This window comes from Lissotriton vulgaris, chromosome 12 (assembly GCF_964263255.1).
Source record: "Lissotriton vulgaris chromosome 12, aLisVul1.2, whole genome shotgun sequence".
In the NCBI taxonomy this organism is placed as follows: Eukaryota; Metazoa; Chordata; class Amphibia; order Caudata; family Salamandridae; genus Lissotriton; species Lissotriton vulgaris.
In genome coordinates this window covers 805,531,225-805,547,812 of record NC_141700.1, presented here as the reverse complement: position 1 = coordinate 805,547,812, position 16,588 = coordinate 805,531,225, and the positions used below count along the sequence as shown (strand labels likewise).

Sequence of the window (16,588 nt, the reverse complement as noted above, 5' to 3'; positions counted from 1 at the left end):
GGGCCTCCCGGACTGGGCGTGCGTAACAAACCGGTCCATGGCCGCCCGCACCATCCCCAGGCCCGAAGAACCCGAATGGCCAGCACCACCTCCCCCGATCACTCCGGAGGAAGACACCGTCCATACCGACCCCCCAGAACAAACCCAAGAAGGGCCCGCTCAGCCCCGAGACCTTCCAGACCTGGCTCAGTGGCGTCAAGAGGGAGGACCCACCCAGGAGCAATTCCGGCAGGAGCAAAAGACCTGTCCCTCCCTCGAGGGACTCCGACAGCAAGCACTCGCCCAGAGCGTGGGAGACACCGCAGGGGCCCACTGGATCTATTGGGACAATGACCTACTGTACAGCAAACAAAGAATCGCGGAGTTGGGGGCCAGTCGAGTGCTGGTGGTGCCCCTCCGCTTCAGAGACTTCCTTTTGAACTTGGCACATGATGTCCCCCTGGCTGGACACTTGGGGCAAGACAATACATACAACCGCCTGGTAACCCACTTTTACTGGCCAAAAATGCGAAATGACGTCTCCAACCACTGCCGGGCCTGCCCCACCTGCCAGGCCAGCGGGAAGAGCGGCCGAAAACTCAAGGCACCCCTGCAACCATTCCCCGTCGTTACCACCCCGTTCGAAAGGGTGGGAATAGACATTGTGGGGCCCCTGGACCCCCGAACAGCACAAGGGCATTGATTCATCCTGGTCCTGGTGGACCACGCCACCCGCTATCCCGAGGCCGTTCCCCTTCGAACTGTAACAGCACCAGTGGTAGGCCGAGCATTAATGGGGATCTTCTCTCGAGTAGGCTTCCCCCGGGAGGTCGTCAGCGACAGGGGCACAAACTTTATTTCCAAATATATGAAATCCCTCTGGCAGCAGTGCGGAGTCACCTACCGATTCACAACCCCCTATCACCCGCAAGGAAATGGACTGGTCGAGCGGTTCAACCGCACTCTCAAGGGGATGATCATGGGGCTGGAAGAACCCCTACGTCGCCAATGGGACGTGCTGCTCCCGTGCCTCCTCTTCGCCTACCGAGAAGTCCCCCAGAAGTCCCTCGGCTTCAGCCCCTTCGAACTCCTGTACGGACACCCCGTTCGAGGGCCCCTCAGCCTAGTTAAAGAAGAATGGGAAATGGCCCCCCTGAAGACCCCTCCAGACGTCTACAAGTACCTTCTGACCCTCCGCAATCAGACCAGGCGATTCAGGGAGATCGCTAAAGCAAATCTTGAGGCCAGTCAGGAGGACATGAAGAAATGGTACGATCAACATGCCTCCTCCATCGAGTTCGAGCCTGGTCAGCAGGTATGGGTGATGTCCCCCACCGAACCTTGTGCCTTGCAGGACAAATGGACGGGGCCCTTCAAGGTGGTCGAGCGCAAGAGCCCCGTCACCTATCTCATCGACATGGAATCCCCCCGGAACCCCCTCCGGGTCCTCCACGCCAACAGACTCAAACCACACTTCGTGCGCTCGGAGCTCAGCCTACTGATGGCTACAGACAGTGGAGCGGAAGAGGACTCCGAGCCCCTCCCTGACCTACTGAGGACCCGTGAAAAAGATGGTTCGGTGGACGGGGTCCGACTCTCCGATGCCCTGACCCCGGAGCAGCGCCAAGACTGTCGGGCCCTCCTGCTGCAATTTGCAAACCTATTCTCCCTCACCCCCGGGGTCACCCCCTGGTGCCTGCACGACGTGGACACTGGGGACAGTCCCCCTATCCGACACCGGGCGTACCGGGTACCAGATCGGGTGCGCGCCTGCATCCAAGAAGAAGTCTCCAAAATGCTCGCACTCGGAGTCATCGAGCCCTCTGACAGCCCCTGGGCCAGCCCAGTCGTACTGGTCCCCAAAGCTGCTGCCCCGGGCACCACCCCCGAGCTCCAATTCTGCGTCGGCTATCGGGGTCTGAACGCTGTCACCCGAACCGACGCTCACCCCATCCCCCGAGCAGATGAACTGGTCGACCGCATGGGGGCTGCCCGCTACCTAAGCATCTTCGACCTGACAGCGGGCTACTGGCAGATCGGCCTCACCCCTAGGGCCCAAGAACGATCCGCTTTCTCCACCCCGGATGGACACTACCATTTCAAAGTGATGCCATTCGGCATGAAAAACGCTCCAGCCACTTTTCAACGACTTGTGAACCAGGTATTGGCGGGCCTCGAAGGGTTCAGCGCCTCCTACCTGGACGATATCGCGGTATACAGCCGCCACTGGTCAGACCACCTCCGCCACCTCCGAGAGGTCCTGCAGGCCCTCCAACAGGCCGGCCTCACAATCAAGGCCAGCAAGTGCCAAATTGGCCAGGGGTCCGTGACCTACCTCGGACACCAAGTGGGGAGCGGTCTGGTGGCCCCCCTCCAGCTCAAGATCGCTGCCATCCAGTCCTGGCAGCCCCCCGTCACCCAAACCGAGGTCCGAGCCTTCTTGGGGCTCACCGGATACTACCGGCGGTTTGTGAAGGACTATGGCAGCATTGTGGGGCCCCTCACGGAACTCACATCCAAGAACCACCCAAAAACAGTCAACTGGACTCCAGACTGTCAAGCGGCCTTCGAGAAGCTGAAGGCCGCCATGTGCACCGCCCCTGTGCTCCAGGCCCCCGACTACAGCCGTGAGTTCATCGTCCAGACTGATGCCTCAGACCATGGCATTGGGGCCGTCCTCTCCCAACTGAAATCCCCGAGGGAGTCGACCAACCAGTGGCATTCATCAGCCGACGCCTGCTGGCCCGAGAACAGCGCTGGAGTACCATCGAGCGGGAGGCCTTTGCAGTAGTGTGGGCCCTCAAGAAGCTTCGGCCCTACCTCTTCGGTACCCACTTTCGGGTACAAACAGATCATCGCCCCCTGCAATGGTTAATGCAGATGCGGGGGGAGAATCCCAAACTGTTGCGATGGTCCATCTCCCTGCAGGGGATGGACTTCACTGTGGAGCATCGCCCTGGCCAGGACCACGCCAACGCGGATGGCCTGTCACGCTTTTTCCGCCTCGACGAGGAGAGTCCCCAAGAGGATGGGTGACTCTCCCCGCCTTCAGCTGGGGGGGACGCATGTTGGACAGGCCCCATGAAGGGCTCGCTCCCTCCCCGCATGACAGGGCCCGGACACCGGCTCTCCAGGTGCTACCCGAAGAACAACCCCGACGACCCACAGAAGCAACCCGCAACCCGTCCCCTACGGGACGCCTGCTCCCGGATATCTCTGTATCACTGGCCCGGGCCACCATCAGCACCATTGCCCGTCCCAGCCGCCATCTTGGACACTGCACCACGAGGCCGCGTGGCCTCAGCTCGACCCCAACCCTGGGCCTGGCCAGGCCCCGACATCCCGGCACCACCATCCACCCAGGAGGTGAACGGACCACTTGGCAGGTCAATGGGAGAAAGAAGTGGCGATGGCTCTCCCCCGCCAGGTGCCGATCGCCCCCAGCCTCCCCGGGCGCTGGCTCCACCCCCCTGCTGGGTGTCTGGGCTCCCTCATCCCGGACCTCCCGACCTCCAAGTGCGAGGGTCCGGGTCCCCGTCTAACACTCCACAAAATAAATCAGCTGTAAAATAACCTCCACAACATAACCATCAGCCTTAAAATAACCCCCACAAAATAACCATCAACCATAAAACCACCTCCACGAAATGATCGTCAGCTGTGAAACAACCTCAACAAAATGACCATCAGCCATAAAAGAACCTCCACAAAATGACAAACAGCCTTAAAACAACCTCCAAAAAATGACCATCAGCCTTAAAATAACCTCCACAAAAAAAAACTATCAGCCATAAAACCACCTCCACAAAATGATCGTAAGCTGTGAAACAACCTCCACAAAATGACCATCAGCCATAAAACAACCTCCACAAAATGACAAACAGCCTTAAAACAACCTCCATAAAATGACTGTCAGCCGTGAAACAACCTCCACAAAATGACCATTACCTGTAAAATAACCTCCACAAAATAACCATAAGCCGTCAAACAACCTCCACAAAATGACCATCAGCCTTAAAACAACCTCCACAAAATGACCGTCAGCCATGAAACAACCTCTACAAAGTGACCATGAGTCATAAAATAACCTCCACAAAAGTCCATCATCCATACAATAACATCCACAAAATGACCATCGGCTATAACATAACTTCCACAAAATGACCATGAGTCATGAAATAATCTCCACATAATGATCATTTGTCATAAAATAACATCCACAAAATTACTATCGACCATAAAACAACATCCGCTAAATGAATGATCCATCATAAAATGACCTCCATAAAATCACAGTGAGTCATAAAATAACCTACACAAAATGACCATGAGTTATACAATACCCTCCCAGATGACCATGAGTCATGAAAACAACCTCCACCAAATGACCACGAGTAATAGAACAACCTCCACAAAATGACCATCAGCCATAAAACAACTGCCACAAAATGACCATCAGCTGTTAAGCAAACTCCACAAGATTACTAAAAGTAATAAATTAACCTCCACAAATTAAAATAAAGTAATCTCTACAAAATGACCATTGGCTATAAAATAACCTCAACAAACCTTCAGTCATAAAATGACCTCCACAAAGTGAAATAAAATAACCTCCACAAAATAATCGTCATACTTACAATAGCCTCCACAAAATGACCATGAGTTACAAAATACTTACACAAAGGCCCATTAGTTATCAAACAACCCCTACATAATTACCATGAAATACCCATAAAATTGTCCAAATCAGTGAAATGCCCCCAAGAAAGAGTCCTCAGACGGAAAGGAGTCCTTGACATGGTCCTCGGCTGTGACGTGCTCCATATGAAGCGCCGCTCGTTGGCGTTTGCAGACTGTCTCTTCCAGGCTTGTTCATGACCTTTACTTACCACTACCTGGACGGTCCACCTTCACCTGTCTCTATAAAGTCTTCACTCATTGGCTAGAGATGAACTATCAATGAATCACCAAGAAGGGAGGGCTGCTCCTGGCAGATCAAGTATTTGAAACATTAGGGCTGTGAGGGAGGGTCCGCCCTGTCTCCACAATCAAGTCCTTTCAATCAGGACCAGTGGGCGAAGAGAACCTCATGTGTTGAGGGGGAGCAGCCAGGCTGAGGGCTGATCTGGAGTTTACAGGCAAAGTACGGTCCATCAAGGTGGCGAAGGACATTATGTGTAGCACACTGACAGTCTATCATCTGCCAAATGTAGAGAGCACCTCCAGCAGTGAGCTGTACACCGTGACAGACACGGCCATCATGGTGGATTTTGTGAAGGCACAAAAAGTTTGGTGGACGGCTGCCATCGGTTTTGACAGCTGTTCAAGAAACTTTAACAATGTTTTTTTTTATTTTTTTTTTAATCAAACGCCTAAAGAACTAAGGGGCTCATTAGGATGGCGTACAGGCGCAAGTCCATCCGCCTTCCTGGTGTAAACCGGGACCGTCCGCCATGGATGCGGCGGTCCCGCCTACCCAATCATGATGCTACCGCTACCATGGCACTCAATGCTAAAATAGCATGTTGTGAAATTCACACCACTACGTGGCAGGCACTATACAGTGGCTGCTACGTTGTGCTGTGAAATGTTTGGGATTTCCATGGTTACCCACCAAGTGCACCCTCGCCTCCCCCAACACATGGGGAGCCCGCAACGGGCACCCAAACCCAATCCCCGCCAGCCTTTGGAAATTCTGTCTACAGTCAACATCGTAATTTTGCGGACGGTGCCTGCTAGGCCATATTACTGATGAAGATTGCTCCGCCAGGCAATCCTAAGGATTGCCTCTGGCGGTTTTGTGGCGGACGGTCTTTGCAACCGCCATGGTAGTGGTGAGATTCCTCCCGCCATCTTTATTTGGTGGGGGAAATTTGCGGTCGGAGGACGGGTGACGGTCCTTCCGCCATCCTACTGAGCCCCTAAATATCCAACGACCTGCACATCCAGAGAGTTTTTCTCCATGAGTCCGGAGATCCTGCCATGACTGCGGAGCCTCTGCCACAAGCGCGGGTGTTTTTTGTGACTCGGCCCCTTTGTCTTGGGGAGGGGGATGACAGGTACAGGGACTGACGATCTGCCGGACACAGAAGAGTACAACTACAGATCAGAGCCTTTTGCTGGCACACGAAGTTTACAGAACTTTCCATGTAAAGTTCCGTTCACACAGATTTTAACTATCTTTTTTACGTTTATTCTTTTTATTTTGAAACAAAGAATGTTCTTATGTAGCAAAGCATTATTTATAACGTAAATAGCATATATCTAATGCAAACTATTTCTTGTTTCCATAACCAGACATAAATAAGCCATAGAACCATAATCATAAAGATGGGTATTGAAATACATAGGCAAATTAAAATCCAATTGCAGAAAGATGGGATTAATCGCATGTCCGGCTTCCTTCACAGGTATGAAATCGGACCCGCGCTCTACCTCGGCTGGTCTGGCGCTCTTCTGGACGTTGTAGGAGGCGGCTTCCTCTGCTGTTCGTACAAGACTCAGGTTTCGCAAGTCAAGAGGTAAGAGAACCAGAGAACTGGTAGCTGGTTTCACCAGAGCCTTGTGTGAGACGCTTCCTTGCCCCCGTCTGTGTCTAGGGTCAGTTACGGGTTCTACCAGAGCCGTGGTGTGAGACGCTTCCTTGCCTCGGTCTGTCTCTAGGACCTGTCACTGGTTCCTCCACCACCCTAGTTTGAGACGCTCCCTTGCTCTAGTCTGTGTCCAGGGTCAGTTACTGGTTCCACCAGCGCCTTGGTATGAGACGCTTCCCTGACCTGGTCTGTGTCTAGGGTCAGTTACTGGCTTCACCAGAGCCTTGGTTTTGAAAGTCAAGAGGTAAGAGAACCAGAGAACTGGTAGCTGGTTCCACCAGCGCCTTGGTGTGAGACCCTTCCTTGCACTGGTCTGTGTCTAGGGTCAGTTACTGGTTCCACCAGTGCCTGGTGTGAGACGCTTCCTTGCCATGGTCTGTGTCTAGGGTCAGTTACTGGTTCCACCAGCGCCTTGGTGTGAGACACTTCCTTGCCCCCGTCTGTATCTAGGGTCAGTGACTGGTTCCATCAGAGCCTTGGTGTGAGACGCTTCCTTGCCTTGGTCTGACTTGACGCCTGGGAGAGACCACAGGGCCTCCTTCTGTCAGACCCCAGAGTCAGTCCATCACAGTCTCAACAGGACAGAACTTTGACTCAGTGGAAGCCCATGGTAGCTCATTATGAGCACATGGGGGCAGATTTACAAGCCCCTTGCGACACATTTACGCCGCTGTTGCGTCACTTTTGAGACGCAGCGGCGGCGTAAACAATGCGCCACGTTGCGACTTATTTACAACATGACGCATCTAGGCAGATACGTCACGTTGTAAAGCCCTGCGCCACATGAAACCTGCGTCAGGTTTCATGTGGGGGTTCTGTCGCAGGGTGGGCGTTCCCTCGCAGAAAAGCCCCGTAAAACTGATGCAGTGAAATCTACAAGATTTCACTGAGTCAGTTTTACGGCGCTGCTGCGTCAAATCCTTACACCTACTTGAAGCAGGCGTAAGGAGTGACTCACCACGTTGAGTATGGGTGGCCCCTGTGCATTGCAGGAGTTGCATCGCGCTTGCGACGCGACTCCAGCAATGCGCCGCCTATACGCCACAAGATGCGTCACGCATCTTCCCTTCCTTGCACCATGGTGCGCCGCATTTACAATGGGGCGCATCTGTGGTGGCGGAAGGAGGGGATTGTATGACGAATCTGTTCTGGCGCATCCCTGCTGATTTGCAGAGATGCACCAGAACATGTAATTATGCCCCATGGTTTCTCTACATAAATACGGGCACCACAATAGAACAACAGAGGAAGAAATGACAATTGTCTAAAACTGACCCCTAAAAGTGTAGATTACTGTAAGCACCTTTAAGAATCAATCCGACACAGATGTGTTTTGGCAGAAGGGGGGTGAGATGCAATGGATCAATCCTTGACAACTTTCATAAAGCTGCGACAAATGCAGATCTGATACCGAATGTGAAATGTGACAATGATTGTTGTTTAGGAGCGGGTAATCAAATCCACCAGAACCAGTGCCTTGACCTTTACTCCTTTGGGGGTCTGAAATTCGTGCAGCTAGTGGCAGAGTCATGGTTGGGGTCTCACAACACCCGATGTTAAATTGTGTTTACACCCTATCCAGCGTTGGCCAATGCCGCTTTCCCAGTGTGCAAAATTTGTTGGAATCTGTCCCTGTAAAACTGCCTGAAATCAGATACAGGTTAGACCACTGGTCCTTTCCCAGCGCCCTGAAAACATGTCGAGACTCCTCTTTGCCTCTTGAACACCCTCAAAAGTTGTTTCTAAATTCGGAGTCGATTTTAGTACTGTAATTGACCCGCTGTGCTATCACTTGTCCTACGTTTCCCCCAAAAAGTATTTTGGAAGATCTACCAAAGTCATCTTTAAAGGGGACGTGCCACACAGACATTTTCTAGACACTGAATAGCACATAATACATTTCTCAAAAAAAGTAGGTGTAACCTCTCCATTTGCACTGATTCAGTTTTAATGTATATACATTGTAAGAGACTATCTTTAGGCCAGGACCAGACTTGAACCTAAAGTCAGCCCTGTCAAACATGTTCAGAACAGCCCCATACTACAGGAGATAGCAGCTAGAGTGTGGCCATGGAACATGGTGTGGTCATGGTAGCCCCTCCACCACTGAAAACAGCCCCCAAGCCTTTGCCATACTGGGGGAATGCCAGAGGGATGGAAAGGTGAGTCCAGACTTTAGTGTGTGGGCTTCAGACCCCCTATGGAATGAACTGCTGGGTAGTCGGTGTGGGGAATCAAAGTCGAGGTGGAGGCATCTGCCAGGTTCCCCATGCTCAGAAGCGGACCACTGACATAATATCGAGGGACATAATATAGAGTACCAAAAATATCGGCAACAAAATATCGACTTTATTAAAAACAATGTTAAATTAAATTTAAATTAAAAATTATTTACTAAAATATACTTAAAAATACTTAAATTACCTTATGATAATTAAATATTTAATTAAAGTTATAAAAAATTTTTTTACTATCATATTTGTTAAAACATATATATATAATAACATAATATAATTAAAATATATCCAATATTATTACCGTAGGATAGCGGAAGTATAAAATTACTATTCCCACTCCAAAGAGTGCAACAGTAGGGAAAGAGTTGCATAGCGTAGGGGTAAAAATTACTATTCCCACTCCCGAAAATGCAACATTAGGGAAAGCGTTGGATGGCGTGGGGATAAAAATGACTATTCCCACTCCAGAGAGTACAACAGTAGGGAAAGCAGTGGATAGTGTAGGGGTTTAAATTACTATTCCCACTCCAGAGAGTGCAACAGTAGGGAAAGCGTTGGATAGCATAAGGATAAAAATGACTATTCCCACTCAAGAGAGTGCAACAGTGGGGAAAGCGTTGGATAGCGTAGGGGTAAAAATTACTATTTCCACTCCAGAGAGTGCAACAGTAGGGAAAGCGTTGGATAGCGTAGGGGTAAAAATTACTATTCCCACCCCAGAGAGTGCAATAGTAGGGAAAGCGTTGGATAGCATAAGGATAAAAATGACTATTCCCACTCCAGAGAGTGCAACAGTGGGGCAAGCGTTGGATAGCGTAAGAGTAAAAATTACTATTCCCACTCCAGTGGGTGCAACAGTAGGGAAAACGTTGGATAGCGTAGGGGTAAAAATTACTATTCCCACTCCAGAGAGTACAACAGTAGGGAAAGCAGTGGATAGTGTAGGGGTTTAAATTACTATTACCACTCCAGAGAGTGCAACAGTAGGGAAAGCGTTGGATAGCATAAGGATAAAAATGACTATTCCCACTCAAGAGAGTGCAACAGTGGGGAAAGCGTTGGATAGCGTAGGGGTAAAAATTACTATTTCCACTCCAGAGAGTGCAACAGTAGGGAAAGCGTTGGATAGCGTAGGGGTGAAAATTACTATTCCCACCCCAGAGAGTGCAATAGTAGGGAAAGCGTTGGATAGCATAAGGATAAAAATGACTATTCCCACTCCAGAGAGTGCAACAGTGGGGCAAGCGTTGGATGGCGTAGGGGTAAAAATTACTATTTCCACTCCAGAGAGTGCAACAGTAGGGAAAGCGTTGGATAGCGTAGGGGTAAAAATTACTATTCCCACTCCAGAGAGTGCAACAGTAGAGAAAGGGTTGGATAGCGTAGGGGTAAAACTTACTATTCCCACTCCAGAGAGTGCAACAGTAGGGAAAGCGTTGGATAGCGTAGGGGTAAAAATTACTATTCCCACTCCAGAGAGTGCAACAGTAAGGAAAGCATTGGATAGCGTACGGGTAAAACTTACTATTCCACTCCAGAGAGTGCAACAGTAGGGAAAGCGTTGGATAGAGTAGGGGTAAAAATTACTATTCCCACTCCAGTGAATGCAACAGTAGAGAAAGTAGATACTTCATATATTATTTAAAAAGATATATATATATTAATTACCACTTTAATATAATATAATTATTAATTAATTACAAATACTAATTTAATTTAATCATTACAATTAATTATCTATTAACACTAATTAATTACAAATTAACAATTAATTAATTATTAATTAAACAGTTACTTAACAATTAAATCTAATAAATACACAAAAAAATTAACTTATGTAATTAGTTATAATTAAATTACTTCCCACCCTATTCCCCTATAAACCCACAACCCACTACAGAAATTAAATTACTTAAACTAACATAATTATCAATTAATCAATTAAATAAAATTATTTGGCATTTAAAATTTAATTAATTACCAAAAAAATATAATTTAACAACTAATTATAAACAGATACCAATAAATAAATTAACATATTTAATTAATTATAATTAAATTACACTACATAAATTACCATATTTAATTAATTATAATTGAATTACTTCCCACCCTACTCCCCTACAAACCCACAACCCACTACAGAAATTAAATTAGTTAAATTAACATAATTATCAATTAATCAATTAAATGAAATTAATTGGCAATTCAAATGTAATTAATTACTAAATAAAAATTAATTAACAATTAATTATAAACACATACCAATAAATAAATGTACATATTTAATTAATTATAATTAGATTACACTACATAAATTAACATATTTAATTGATTATAATTAAATTACTTCCCACCCTACTCCCCTATAAACCCACAACCCGCTACAGAAATTAAATTAGTTAAATTAACATAATTATCAATCAATTAAATAAAATTAATTGGCAATTAAAATGTAATTGATTACTAAATAAAAATTAATTAACAATTAATTATAAACAAATACTAATAAATACATTTACATTTTTAATTAATTATAATTAAATTACTTCCCACCCTATTCCCCTATAAACCCACAACCCGCTACAGAATTAAATTACGCAAAATTTAAATAACATTAAATTCATTAATTAAATTACATTATAACATAAATAAACACTTTTAACACATAAAATACACTATCAAAAATTCGATATTATTAACATTTCGATATTTTTCTTAACCTATATTATGTACTTCGATATTTTGACTATCTATATTTTAAAATTCGATATTACATTACTTACCTTCAAAACGATATTTTTGATGTCTATATTCTGTCCATTCGATATTCTGTCCAGCCTATATTTTAAACTCGATATTATGTCCATTCAATATTTTGTAGTCGATTTTTTGTCTGTGTACCCTCAGAAGCACTCAAAGCACAAGGGGGCTCCCCACAAACCATTGAAGTGTTCCTTTTGAGCAACCCCCTTTCCTTCACGCACACACAAAAGGTCTTGCTGACAGCTCCTCGGGCCACAGAGCAGGTGTAGCACCATTGTCGACTGTTGGGTGGCCCATAAACCCTAGCTTCACCTGTGGTGCCGCAAAAACCTTTGGTATTTAATATAAAAAGGTAGTAAAGGAGGGGGCAGAAAGCACTGCATTGACTCGAACACCCCCAATAAAGTCCCTGACTCCTACTTTACTAGCATCGACAATGCCGTGCGCGCTCTCCTATGGGATAGCCTTGCACCACGGATTGCTATGAACAAACTTTCGGCAGGATGGTAAGAGGAGAGCATTGCACTACCCGACATTAAAACATACTATCAAGCATCTCAGTTAGTGGCGATCAACCGATGGGCACATGGGAATCATGAAGTCCCGAACTTTCGCACTGACCGATGGCTCATGGGGCAGGGTGGATATAACAGAGCATTATACACAAACTAAAGAAAGAAAAAGGGTGGGAACGGGTTAGTGAGGGGACAATTCTTGTTTAGTATGAAGAACCCTCATTCACCGACCTGGTCGGTGACATGCTTCATCATAGGGTTCCCACCGGGTAGACCGAATGTCTGCCCGGTGTGCTTCAACGCCTGATGTTACAGCGGAGCTGGTTTTTGTTTTTATTAAGAGACCAGCTTGCGTTCATGAAAAACAAGTGAAGCGGACGCCAAAAGGTCCCAAACTTGAACCAATGGTGACCTTAGTGTAAAAAATGATGGTCGACATGTTTCTGCTCAACATTCGGGCCACAGACACGCTGCATAAAGGTTTGCAGGAGGGCTGTCGTCAGATTCTAAGTTATATCTGGCGTGAAGATTACTCCCGCCGTGAGCTCACAGAAGCAGGAAATAACACGTCTACAAGGTTTAGGACGCTGGGAAAATCCAGGACTGTCCACAAAACCGTGAGTTTGTTTCAACAGCAAATTTCAACCCTGATGGTCAGGATACGCCTTAGCGTGTGTATACCACCCGGGGTCTTTTCTGGTCCTGAAGAAAGCTCAGCTGAGCAAGCCATTTTGAGCAGAAACATGTCGACCATAATCTTTTTACACTAAGGACACTATTGGTTCAAGTTTGTGATCTTTTGGCGTCCGCTTCACTTGTTTTTAAAGAACACAAGCTGGTCTCTTAATAAAAAGTCTTTTTTCGAGACACAGACTGCTTTCTTTTAACACCACCACTTTTTGCACTATTCACAACACAAAAACCAGCTCCGTTGTAATATCAGGCGTTGAAACACACCGAGCAGACATTCGGTCTACCCGGTGGGAAATCTATGATGAAGCATGTCACCACCCAGGGTGGTGAGTGAGGGTTCTTCATACTAAACAAGAATTGTCCCCTCACTAACCCGTTCCCAACTTTTCCTTTCTTTAGGGAGTGTAACCTTTAATTTGATTTGGATATACACCCATGATCACTCTTTTGTTGTTTAAATATAATTAGAAGGGTTTGAAGAGTGATACTTTACCCTATCTCTTTCTTTGTTTATGCATTATACACATACCCCTGAAAGATAAATATGACTGGACCCACTGCATGCACTATCAAAACTTGGCATAGGGTCAATAAACAAATGGGTTGGCACAATAGAATTACTCTTGCTACACCACTATGGGAATCCAAATTTTTCGGGCGCCTGAGTACCTCCCCAGGGTTTGACAAGTGGAACCTGATTGGCATCTCAACTGTCGGTGATCTGTGGAACTCGGGGAGACTAGCCACTTTCCCAGACCTCCAGAAGAAGTACGTGCTTGCACAGACCGAAGCATTCAGATATTTACAGATTAGCCACGCACTCAAAGCAGTGCTTCCAAAGGGTAGCCCACTTCACTGAGGCCTCTCCCCTGGAAGATAAGTTACTATTAGATCCCATGAACAAAAAAGTCATATCCCTCACGTACAAAAAACTGATTAATAACCGACCGGACCCTTTCGGGCATCTGCAACAACTTTGGGAGGTGGACCTGGGCATTTTCAAGGACGATGATTGGCAAGATGCCTTGGCTTCCCCTAGAGAGGTGGCCATTCCCATGAGACTGTGACTGGTCCAGCTGAATATCCTCCATCGAGCCTGTTTGGCGGCAGGCATTCTAGTCAAAATGGGCAGATGGACAGAACCCTTTTGTCTCTGACAATGCCGCCAGGAGGGGACCTTTTTTCACACTATATGGGACTGCCACCAGCTTGATCATAGTGGGACGCCATTACGCAACAAATGGGAAGGGGAAAGGCTGGGGGTGAGATGTTGACGTCCTCCCCAAAACTCTGCTTACTCAATGTGTGGGACGCAACCGACCTTACACAGACCGAGAAAACATGGGCCTCCTTGGAATGGGCCATTGCAAAACGCAACATCACACAGAAATGGGGTGTGGGAGCGATGCCTAGTATTCGTGACCGGGTAGCTGACATGGACAGAGCTATGATAGCCGAAAAAGATGTCTTCAAACACAGGGGATGCCCTAGGAAGTGGGACCGCAAGTGGGGTATGTGGAACAAATACAGAGGAGATATATATGTGTCTCCAACAGATGAATTGCGATGTGACAAAATGAGACTTGAGACTGCGCTCACTGTTGATGGGCCCCCTCCAAGCGGGGATCATTATGTTATTGATGTAATCTATAAAAATGTCGTCAATGTAATATCGACCAATTCATAATGCTCATGTACTTGTTCATCTCATGCGTGCCATGACGCCAATGCATGCCTGGGCTGTTGTTTATGTTTTCACCAATAAAACAGATTATTAAAAAACATTAAAAAATCATTGACTCAACCTACATCCTCCTTTGTGTCCTCTTTAGCTACAACTACCAGTACCAGGCCCCGAAGGCGTCAACGTCCGCAAAGACAGCACCGCAAGTTGCTCTCCCACGATACGACTCCAACACAAGCATATGCAAATATGGGAAGAACGCCTATGTCTAATGTACGGAGGCTGGACGTTGAGCCAGAGCACAGGTGCTCCTGCACCAAGAGAGACAGCAAGGTGGACATGGCAGTCTGAAAATTTGGAGATTTTCCAACCAGCCTCATGGACAGGTTAACCCTATCCCTGCCACAGGCACCTTTCAGAGGCACTAATATCTCAAGAAAATCTGATTTCTTTCACACCAGCCTGCATCTGTCCACTCCCACCTAAGACTGTGTTCGCGAAGACCCCAGGCGTACTTTGCTCGTAGAAAATTAATTATCAGGAATATCTTCCGGGAGAGGATTGTACTCTGAAGCACTTGTTTGGAAGTCCTCTTGTATGCTCTCTTTCTTTGTTGTCAACTGCTGGGCGATCACTCTATATCAATCTTTCTATGTGCTGGATCACCCAGTGCCCGCCTCTTCCTCTGTATCCTGGATACAGATGTACGATGACGACCAATGACAAGCAGCGACTGGTCTCCAATGGATGAGCTCTGGAGGGATTCTCATTGATACCCTGGAGATCTTGAGAATCAATATTCCCGTTAAGACGGTGCTGGTCTGCTATAATCACTGTTTGTATCTACGTAGAATCACTGTAGGTTTGAGATGCACTTACGGCATACCGGCATGACCTGCTTCGTCTGCGGTAACACCTGGTTGTGTGTCTGACTTGGGTGATCATCAAGCTTCAGATGTTCCTCAGAAGATTGGATCCCCGGCAGCGCGGGCCCAAGTGATCTACATTATAAACCTTTTCTTCTCTGATGTCTAGATGTAAAGCTATGTAAATATTCAAGCCAGTGGCAGTCAGAAAGTTGCTTTGGTCTTCAGCCTATTGCACTATCTGGCCACATGTATATTTAATGTATAGATGAATGGAAATATAGGAAATCAATGAGAAAAGGCTACTCCTGGAGTATGTTTGCTTGTCATGGGATCCATGAGGTCTGCTCGTCCCATGATTTGTCTGTGATTTTGATAAACCTGCAGTTTGGACAGGCTCGCTCTGTGCAGCTTTCGCTTATCTCATGACTGTGATTTCGACAAAGAATTTGCTGCACACCGAATACAAATATTTCTGTGTATTTTTTTCTAACTCGACTGGTTGTCTATTTTGTTTAAAGGATATTTGTTTATATAAAGTTATTTTGCCTGGGACTAGCTGGGGGCGTCTCCCAGGCTGCACTAACCTTGTGCACAGGTCCCTATAAAAGTAAAGTTCTTGTCTGTCTATCAAACTCCATCACCCCTCACCCAACACCCTCCACCAGATCAAACAAGACATTCACATCATCAAACAATTACTCAGCACACACACCAGACACCCCTCACGCGCCTCCACCATCACCACCCCTCCCAACTGGTCCTCCACCCGGGCGGCGAACTCTCGCACTCGACTCCCACCGCACTGGACCTCAATCCCTGTTCACAACCGCGAAAACCGCCCCCATCGCTCCTGCAACCCTCTCTCGGACCTCGACACAATCACCCTCCTCCGCTCCTACGATCCAGCTCCCCATAGCAACACACCAGACACTCTCACCGCCATTCCTACAATTCACTCCAATCCCCTTAGACCCCCCACACTGAACAACAGAATCGCTATCCATAGTAACCTGAGTAAAGACCCCTCACTCTAGAACCCCCTTCCACCCTCGACACACCCCGTCTCAAATGCACTCTCCTCAACTGCAGATCAGCCGCTAGACACTCCTCCGCAATCGCTGATCTCATCTTAAAATTGGATCTTGACTTAATCATCATGACTGAAACGTGGCTAACAGAATCTTCTACACCTTCACTTCAAAACCACTTTATTTCGATTAGTAAAAATCATAAAAAGCACACAGTAGGCACG

The 16,588-nt window shown here is 47.1% G+C and overlaps 1 protein-coding gene across 2 annotated transcripts in view; it reads left to right on the top strand.

Moving 5' to 3' along the window:
- The window catches only part of CLDN15 (claudin 15), a 167,738-nt gene extending 151,912 nt beyond the window's left edge, over window positions 1-15,826 (top strand). For both annotated transcript variants that reach the window (XM_086946264.1, XM_086946263.1), the window contains 2 exons: window positions 6,390-6,500; window positions 14,616-15,826. In XM_086946264.1, the coding sequence (XP_086802390.1) occupies window positions 6,390-6,500; window positions 14,616-14,739 (235 nt within the window). In that variant the 3' untranslated portion in view covers window positions 14,740-15,826. The remainder of the gene's footprint in view (window positions 1-6,389; window positions 6,501-14,615) is intronic.
- The last annotated feature ends 762 nt before the right edge of the window (window positions 15,827-16,588 follow it).